The sequence below is a fragment of the Pezoporus wallicus genome, unplaced genomic scaffold (assembly GCF_028554395.1).
Source record: "Pezoporus wallicus isolate ANWC-B61680 ecotype Strahan unplaced genomic scaffold, APGP_CSIRO_Pwel_v1 contig_8333, whole genome shotgun sequence".
In the NCBI taxonomy this organism is placed as follows: domain Eukaryota; kingdom Metazoa; phylum Chordata; class Aves; order Psittaciformes; family Psittacidae; genus Pezoporus; species Pezoporus wallicus.
Genome location: NW_026637037.1, coordinates 1,257,542 through 1,267,027, shown reverse-complemented (window position 1 = coordinate 1,267,027; position 9,486 = coordinate 1,257,542). Strand labels below are relative to the sequence as shown.

Here is a 9,486-nt window from a genome sequence, read left to right as displayed (position 1 = left end):
CAACAAGAAAACCCATGCATTGGGGAAAATACGGCAGAGCCTTTTAGCCTCTCCAGTATGGGAATTTTGAAGCCCAAACTTTTCCATGGATTCAGAAATCTGTTAGACAGTCACAGATGAAAACTCCAGAGGAAAAATCCTGGGTCACTAGTGGCTGGAGGAGTTTTCTGGTGACCTGTTGCAGTAGCCTGACCCTACTTATACATCTTCCCAAGCTCCTTCTGTCGTCCTGTCTGAAACAGGATTCTGAGCTACACAGACTTTGACTTGACCAGGTACAGCTGTTCTGAAAGTATGGCCTCTCTGAGCCAGAAGATTCATGGTACTTGTGAGGGGAAAAACACTACTTTTGAGAAATACCTGCCGATGGCAGTGGGGGGTTGGAACTAGGTGATCTTAAGGTCCTTTCCAACCCTAACTATTCCATGATTCTACGTGTCCTTTACCTGATGAAAAGGAACATCTTTTTGTTTCTGTGAAACAAAACCTGTATTTATCCGACTTTCTTTTAACATTATTAACGGGGGAAATGATCTGTTAGTACAGGTGTGACAAAGATGCTACTATGATTTCTGCACTTCTTGGATAAAATTAACTTTGTTTATTTATCTTAGGATAGAGACAAAAGTAAACCAACTGAAACTACTGTACTGGTGACTTGTAAGGAACACTGTTGAAGCAGGTGGCTGCTATCCATCTGGAAAGGATATCCAGATTACACTACACCTAGAGTTATACAGACAGGCTAGTCTGAAGATTCCAAGAAAGTGTTACAACAAACGCTTTGCAGTTTTTGAGTCAGTAGTAACTCACCTCATGCAAGCACTGAGTAGGTAGCAGTATTTACTGCATTTTAAACCTTATTTTTAATTAAACAGTTAGTGAATGAATAGCTTATGTGGTACAGAATCAAATCATCTTGGTGATGGGACTTGGAAGTACCTGTTGCTTTGACTATTTTAATATTTATTTTATAAATGGGAATCTAATTTTTATACTGGTGATATATGTATTTATAATGGTAATTTATACTTTTCTAGGGAAATAAAGGTGACTGGCAAAATCAGACTTTGGCTTCTTTTGTTTTAAATGAAGCACAATATTTATTCCAGAACTAAATTAAAAACACATGTAAGAAACTTCTCTTGTATCAGCAATGTAGGCAAGCTGCAACTGATGTTGGGATTTCCTGCTGCTAAACCAAATCAGAGCAAATGGGGGGAAAAAAAGATGCATTTTGTAGTTGGTACTAACTGACTGCATGTCTCTAAGCTTTATATGTGTCTTAAAAGAAGATATCCACGGCATTACGAGAAGAAATAACATCAGGTAAAATTAATATCCCAATCTACCACTTTTGACAGACTTGAATTTTATGTTTTTCACTAATGCTGTATTACAGATCCCTTCTTTGTGTGGATTAAGACTCCTGTGAACTTGAGTGTGGTTGACAGCAGTTTTCTTTGTTCTTCAATTCCCCTTCTATAAAGAAGGAAGAAAACAAAACAGCACAGTTCTGCTCCAAAAAAAACCTTTACTTGATATTGTGCAATAGCTGCTTAATGAAATTTCTGTTGATGCGTAAGGCTTGTAAGGAGGAGGAATTTTACAACAGCAATCAAACATAGAGCTTATGGAAGTAAATTCAAAACATTCCGAAGTTGTCATCACTACTTCCCTTCCCAGTGCTGTTCTGCTTCCTCAGCTTCATTTGTGCCAAGCTTAGCAAAGAGCTCTCAGGAAAGGAAAGCCTGAAGGCTTACAGCATCGCCTTTGCTAAAATATAGCCGGAGTTAATTGTCACGAGCTACATAGGGTGATGTTATAAATCGTGCTTCCCCAGCTCAGAGATTCTGTGGTTTTCTGAGTATGGATATGAATATTTTTATAGATAGACAGAAAGAACCAACACCCACAGGAATGCAAACAAGTGCCTTAAAAGGCATGAGAGTCAGCCACTGCTGCAGGAGTTACAGAGACCTGCAGGAGGTCTGGAGACCTGAAGCACTTCTGTTCCCAAGCTGCAGTGTGTTACCATCCGACCACCAGTGTCACAGGGCTCGCAGATCCCATTGCAAACAGGGTTTTTGCTCTTTGTGGAGCCAGTAGAGAAAGGGGCTTTTTTTATTGCAAACTTCCTGCAGTATTTTCCCTTGGGCCAGTGCACTGAGCCCACGCAAATGCTTTATGTATGCAGAGATTTAGCTTCCTGAGAGCATCAGGGTGGGCAGAAGCAGTTGTTGAACAACAGTATTGTCACTAGGAAGAAAGACTAGATCCTATCTAGGCCACCTGTGGCTGCTTCAGCACTGTGCCCATTTAAGGTGGAGCCAGCTACCCAGGGAAGCAGTGTAAGGAAGGGAAGGCTTTACCTATGTACCTAAATTCCCTGGCTTATCTTCTAAGCAGGTTTCTGTAATGTGCTCCTAATGATGCTCCTGATTCCATTGCTCTGCTTTGCTCCCTATCATCTGTGGCAGGAAAAGGTACCCAGCTATTTAAAGTAGATAAAAACCTTTGCACAGGCGCTTTGCACAGCGCCCTGTGAGAGAACATAGCACTTGTGTTCTCTGCTTATACAAATGAACATGCAACAGCGAATACTGGAATAAGCTGCTTTCACTTTATAGCACTGTTTAAAACCACATTATTCTTCACATGTGTAAATATAGGCTGATACTGTTCTGCTTGTTTTTTGCCAGCCCTGCTGGCATTACAGACAAAATTACTAGCTCAGGTTGCTCAGTGTATGTATCATATATATGTTAGATATGGCAGCAAACAGCTTAGCTAATCTATTTCTAGCAGGCTCAGCTCTCTGCTATGAGAGGGCTGCTGCTGAAAGGCATGTAGTGATAAGAATGTGATTACAAGCTTAGCTTGGATCACTAGTTATGTGGCAACTCAGAAGGAGTTTCTGTATGAAGCTGTGCTGGATTCCTTCTTGGTTCTGTAATGCATTTTGCAGGATAAAAGTCATTGCTACTCAGTTTCAGAACCTTGTAATACACAGGAACGAGTGGGCTTTTGTCAGCAGCAGACTCGAGTCAATCAAGTAGTCTTCTAATTGCACAGTATCTATCCAGATACAAATAACCACACTTTCTATAGTCTATGTTCAACAGGATGGGGCAGCCACAGCTTCTCTGGGCACCCTGTGCCAGCACCTCACCACCCTCACAGGGAAGAACTGCCTAATGTCTGAACTAAACCTACCCTCTGTCCACTTAAAGCCATTTACTAAATATTGGTAATTAATTGGGTAATGGATCAATAGCTTCCAGAATATTTCCTAGCACTGCTCTGAGTGCCTTTCTCAGTGCACCCATTTACTTGTAAATATTAATGGTTTCAGTGACTTGTTTAAACTAGCAATGAAGATACAAATCAGACCTCAAAGAATATTCGTAGGTTTGTTGTATTTGCTGATGCATTTTATCCTATTTCAATTTTCAAACTTTCTGCTTTATTACTTCAAGAAATATTTAAATAGATTCTGTATCTTTTCAGTGCGTATATTCTTGATCCTTTTGAACACTTATGGCCTGAGATGTGTTGCAGAATTCTTCCCTAAAAATAAATGTGCAAGCCTAGTTAATGTTTGTATCTGGCGCAATAATTTAATTCCACGGTCATTTTGGTTTTAATGACTAATTTATAAGCCAGACAGTATTTGCTCAGACAAATAGTCATAAATTATATTGCTGATGATGGATAACTTTAACATTTTAATGATTACATTGTGTTGCTTGATAAAATATGTTATAAATTATGCTTTAACAGGATCGTACCTATTTTAGCAGTATGTCAGCATTACTGCTTGTGTTTGCCCTTAAGCCCCAGTATGAATATTCCTCAGCTTTTTTTTGCTGTGACACTGGTTTCGATGGCAGGGCTCAATTTGGGGGAATACTCTTCTAGCAGAATGACAAAGGCGTTTGAATCAGTGGGGTGGGAAAGGGATTTAATCTTCTTGCTGTGTCAGTGGGAAAACTCCAGCTGAAGAGCAGTGAGGATCTGTGTCCCCATAGACTTTATATGCTTATAAAAGAAATCAGCTTTTGATTTTGTTTTAGATTTCTTGTCAAGATGATGTTCACAGCACCAGATTTGGTTCGTGTTTGTATTATTTTAAATACTTCTTCCAGGAATGCTCATAATCTCATAAATCCATCTTTGCCTAGCAAAAGACTTAGGCAACAATTAATTTTGATGCGCATCTACAAAATGATGCATGTAATTTTAATCTAACTACATGTTTTCCTGAATAGATGCAAAAAAGTTATTATTAAGTATAGCTAAGGATTTGGGAATATGATCACAAGTCTGATGGAAGAGTAGTTAAATTCCAGCATTACATCTTGGTGATGCCCTTCAGAGATTCTGACCCATGATGCTATGACCAGAATTTAACAAGATTCCTTTTGAAGTAACAGGACCCTGTGCAGAAAATCTCTTCCAGGTTCAGCTAAAGCAGGACATCAATTTCCTGCCCCTCTGCTGGACATCTCTGCTACTCCTAGTCTGCTGGTTTAACAGCCTGCGATTCACATGGACAAAATCACACAGATTAGCTCAGATTACTGGATGGAACTGCTTGTGGTAGTCCAGTGAATGATGGAGGTGCCAGCAGGCTGTTGATGCGGGCGTTTGTTGTTCATTTTTTGTCGCTGTGTGCTAGCAAGAGCAGCCATCGCTGCTGTTAATGAGATTTAAAAGGAAATACGTCAAAGTTTGTCAGTCCGGATGCTGGGCAAGGGAACACGATTTGACTTCTTGCTTTCTTCAACTTGTGAGATGAATCTGATTGTCTTTTCTGATATTCAGCACTTTCTGACATTCTCTGCCAGTCCTACACTGTATAGAAATATACACTATTAGTTTTATGCTTCCTATGACTGTAGTGTGAGGGAACTGATTTTTGCCAGAATCTAAAACTTAGGAGTCAAAGTTCACAAGGAGGTGGACGAGCTCCTCATACTCAAGGCCACATGAGCAGCATGTGGGTTTTGTTCAGGCTTCCCTTTGTTACACAGCAGGGTTTCAGCCTTAAAAGTGTTCACATAAAGTTTTAGTCTGCTACTTTGGTGGCATTTTATTTGTTTTAAATACAATATCACCTTTACTCAAATATAACATAGTGTTTACTCGGAATTACAGCTGAATTGTTCAGGTGGAGTTTAACAGGCAAGCTTATTGTAGGTCTCCAACTAGAAATGAATTGTCACTTTCACAGGAGGAATACAGCGCAACTTCTGCGGGCAGTCACTCCTTAGAAGAAGAAAACTGTAATATTGAGAAGAAATACGAAGATCTTAAAAGGTAACTGCTTAAAAATCTGACTGCAGTTAATTCCTACAAGTGTCTGCTGTAGTGAATTACAATGCATTGATCTGTTCTGCATAAAGGCAATTAGAAAAGATGGAGATTGAAAATAAAGAACTTGCTTGTCAGCTCAAAAAGGAAGATGAGAGTCTGCAGTGCAGTCAATTGCAGCTTGAAGAGAAAATTGCAGAATATAATGGATTAACCAGACAACTGGAATCGGCTTTGGAAGAAGGGAGAAAAATGGTATTGATGATTTAATACATCTCCTCAGCCTGTTTGCCATTGTTAGTTAAAAACAGCATTAAAACCAAACGTGCTTGAGAAGAAGAGATGGAACAAGATTGTTTTACGTGAAGGGAGCAGTACTAAAAAGTGACTGGGAATTTGGGCATGTTTAAATATGGATTGCACAGTTCAGTTTCTCTGTGGGATTCGGATCCTGTTGAAATGAATGACAAAGTTCAGAGGACAGACAGTTCCCTATCATTTTATTTGAAGACAAATCAAAATGCTTCAACCACCCAATATTGAATCCCATAGAAAAGCCTCTGAACCAAACCTTATTTTTTTGTTATTTTGTTTGAAAAAGGCAGCCCACAAGAACTTCAATGGGTGGGTTTCGTTTTAGAGGAAGGCTTTGCACACTTTCAGTATTAAGCAGAAATTTGTTATCTGTAGGAAGGATGCACCCAGTAAATCAAATGGGAGAGAAATGAGATTGCAGTTATTTGTTTAATAAGAAAATAGGTATGAAATTGTGATTTCTTTCCCAGATTAATCTTGTTGAAATAAACCTGAATTTCCTCGGTACTGAGGATATTGGTTTGGGTTTGAAAAAAACAACAGCTTTGGCTTAACTTACAAATGAGTTACAAAAGTAACAGCTGCTCCCTCCTCACGTTTTTATCCAAATTGGAATTTCTTTCAGATTTCGCTAGAAAGTTTCCAAGGTTTGTTTAGTTCCTTCTGTGCATGGGAAATAACTCCCCCCTTGCAACACTGTGTGCAGTGCTGGTGTCCTCAACATGAGAAGGACGTGGAGCTGTTGGAGCAAGTCCAGAGGGGCCCACAAGGATGAGCAGGGGCTGGAGCACTTTGCATATGAAGACAGGCTGAGAACACTGGGGCTGTTCAGCCTGAAGAAGGGAAGCTGATGGAGACCTCAGAGCAGCTTCCAGTGTCAAGGATGCTGGAGAGGGACTCCTCATCAGGGACTGCAGTGATAGGACAAGGGGTGATGGGCTCAGACTGAAACAGGGGAAGTTCAGGTTGGATATAAAGGCAGAAGTTCTTCCCTGTGAGGGTGCTGAGGCGCTGGCACAAGGTGCCCAGAGAAGTGGTAAATGCCCCATCCCTGGCAGTGTTCAAGGCCAGGTTGGACGGAGTCCTGGGTGACATGGTCTAGGGTGAGGCGTCCCTTCCCACAGCAGGGCTGGAACTGAATGATCTTAAGGTCCTTTCCAACCCAAACTATTCTACAATTCTATTAGCTGACAGGACAGGCAGTGGAGCTGTTAATGCTGAGGTATAAGAACATACTTTGCTTTGGGTTTGAAGTGAAAGTAAATGTACCTCATTTCTCTCTCATTACCCTTACAGGTGGCTGAAGAACTGGAAAAGATGTCATGCAGAGAACAAGCCCTTCAGACAAAGATGCTGTTTCTTGAGGCTGAAGTGAGAGAGGGGCAAGAAAGGAAAAACCAACTCCACTGCATATTTCACCACGTGAGTAAATAACACTGCTTATGACTTCAGGAATTACTACATCAGCACTTACAATCGGAGTTCCTTTTACTGAAACACACGCTGCTGCTGAAATTGATACACGCTTTTGGGAACAGCAAATGAATTCCATTTGACAATAGACTTTGTGTATTGACATTTCTAATAGACTTAAAAGACGGCCAGTCTAACTAAATCGCTCGAGCAATATTGAGTTTACAGCTCTTATTCAATCCAGTTTTCCCAGCAAGGCAAAAATCAAAGAATATGTATGAAGCTGTAATTTCCTTCTCATGCTGAGTGAACACACCTGGATTTTAGTAAATGCATGACGGTTCCATAATGACATAGTGGCATCTTTTTAGTTGTTCCTGATTTGATGACAAGATTCAGATCTCACTGGAATTTGTGAGCAGCTTTCATCTTCTGTACTGATGTTGCACAGAAACAGAGTTGGTAACAAAAGAGATGTTCTCATTTTTCAAAGCATCAGGCCTTTAAATGCCCGGGATTCTGTTGTTCCTTACCTCTTCAGCAAAGCCACAGTCTGAGAAGGATTTGGGGTGAGCAATGTTCTCTGCAGATAAACAAAGGAATCTGTTCCGTTGTTTTATCTAAGCCAGAAAATTTCAGCACATTTTCTATTAATAAAATACCACACACAGCTGAATTCTCCAGACCAGTGCTGGCAAATCCTGGGCTTTGACTCAGTCAGAGGTTTGTCCTGTGATCAGTAATAATAAGCTACAAAGACATCTGAAGTTAATAGAGAAGACACTGGAAAGGTTTCCTATCACTCTCCTAGACTTCCAAAACCAGTGTTGTGTATTCTGACTCGCAGCATTCAAGGTTAGAATTTGCATTTGGTTGGCTTGAATTTATTCAAGATTGAATAAGACCTCAGAGACGTGGTTCTGAATTCAGCGTGCTTTCATCAGTTTTGATCTGTATCAAGTGCAACTTCACATCTGCTTTTACCCTAAGACAAAAGTGTTCTTAAAACAAGATCAGACATTGGCTGGTGGCTTATTCTATTACAGTTTTGCATAGGAAATTCTTGCTGTGTTGAAGTAAAACAGAAAAGAAACTGTCTTGTATTTGGTCCCAGAAAAACTCCCAGGATGTTTTCAAGTGGTTTCCATTTGAAGTTCACAGGTAAAATATAAACGTTTGAGAGAGCTGCTCTGAATTAATTAAACGCTATCTGTTCCAATGACATTTACACGTAACTGAGGATGCCTTCTGGAAAACGAGGAAACGGTTTTATTCCTGTTGTTGTAGTGAAACTGGGAAAAATAGGGCTGTGAGGGTAACTTCATTCAGTTCCTGACCAGCTAAGGCTGGACCGAAATCTGAGGCTGTAATTCCAGTTTTTTAGAATGAATTTATTTTAACCGATCAGCACCTGGAATCTGTAATAGACAAAGCAGTAAATACCTGGGTATCTGCAGCATGTACATAGCATATACATAACATATAACCTATGACGTGCACCAGGGGTGGAACTGGTGAGCAGGTAGGATTGCTATCAGCCATCTTTTTTTGTATAAGGAACTACAGGCATCACAAATCACATTGAATAGCAATAGCAGATGTTTATTGACAAATCAAGATGAGAGAGAGTGTTGAGCCCAGGACAGATTTAAGCTGCCACAAATCTCTCATGGGAAGAATTCGGGCAATGAGCTCTTCCATTCCCAGGCCTTATCCTGATTATCAGCTCAGCCAAACACAATCACTTCGGTCCTGACTGAACATAAACAAAGCCTTGACATTTTGTGGCCTTTTTGGAACCCTTCAGTTTTGTGGAGCCTCTGAAACCTGTCCCAGGTAAAGGACACTTCCAACAATCAGGTACCAGCCGCCTTACCCGATTCCTGATTGATTTGTGGTTTACTTCTAAGCTCATTGCATTTCTCTTTGTGTTTTCCTCTAGAACAAAAAGCAGCACGAAGTACATTTGAAGGAGCTGGAGAACAGCCTGCAGAAGTCGGAGAACAAGAGCCGGAGCATGCAGAATTACGTGCAGTTCCTGAGAGCTTCCTACGCCATCATGTTTGGCTGAATTCTGGATTGGATTCCCAAGGTTTGGCTCTCGGCCTTGCTGCGGGCAGGGCAGACTGCAGGACAGCAGCGATAGGTGTATAAGTGCAGGCTGTGCACACAGGGCTGTGCAGAGCTCTGTGCATTCACTGTGTGTTAGGTCCTGTGCTCTAAAACCTTACGCGTATCCTTTAGCCCACGGTAAATACAGGGGAGCACAGATTGCCCTTCAGTTCATGCTGGGGAAAAGAACAGCCATGGGTGGGTTACACAGGACTTTGCCTGTTTTAGTTGTTAATAATTAGATGATATTCATCAGACCTCACACTTCTGTGACTGTAGAAATCTGGTTGCCCAAGACAATGACACCTGTCCTGTTAAGAGAGACAAGGA

The 9,486-nt window shown here is 40.8% G+C and overlaps 1 protein-coding gene across 1 annotated transcript; it reads left to right on the top strand.

Annotated features, from left to right (window-relative positions):
* The first annotated feature begins 5,239 nt into the window (after nucleotides 1-5,239).
* On the top strand, nucleotides 5,240-9,115 carry LOC130595777 (protein BCAP-like). The gene is made up of 4 exons (XM_057402788.1): nucleotides 5,240-5,322; nucleotides 5,409-5,571; nucleotides 6,928-7,053; nucleotides 8,987-9,115. Exons 2-4 carry the CDS (start codon nucleotides 5,422-5,424, stop codon nucleotides 9,113-9,115), a joined length of 405 nt encoding a protein of 134 aa, XP_057258771.1. The 5' UTR covers nucleotides 5,240-5,322; nucleotides 5,409-5,421.
* The last annotated feature ends 371 nt before the right edge of the window (nucleotides 9,116-9,486 follow it).

Coding starts and splice junctions, on each gene's coding strand:
- LOC130595777 (XM_057402788.1), top strand. CDS start 5,422: ATGGAGATTGAAAATAAAGAACTTGCTTGTCAGCTCAAAAAGGAAGAT. Junction 5,572..6,927: donor TGGAAGAAGGGAGAAAAATG/GTATTGATGATT, acceptor TTACCCTTACAG/GTGGCTGAAGAACTGGAAAA. Junction 7,054..8,986: donor TCCACTGCATATTTCACCAC/GTGAGTAAATAA, acceptor GTTTTCCTCTAG/AACAAAAAGCAGCACGAAGT.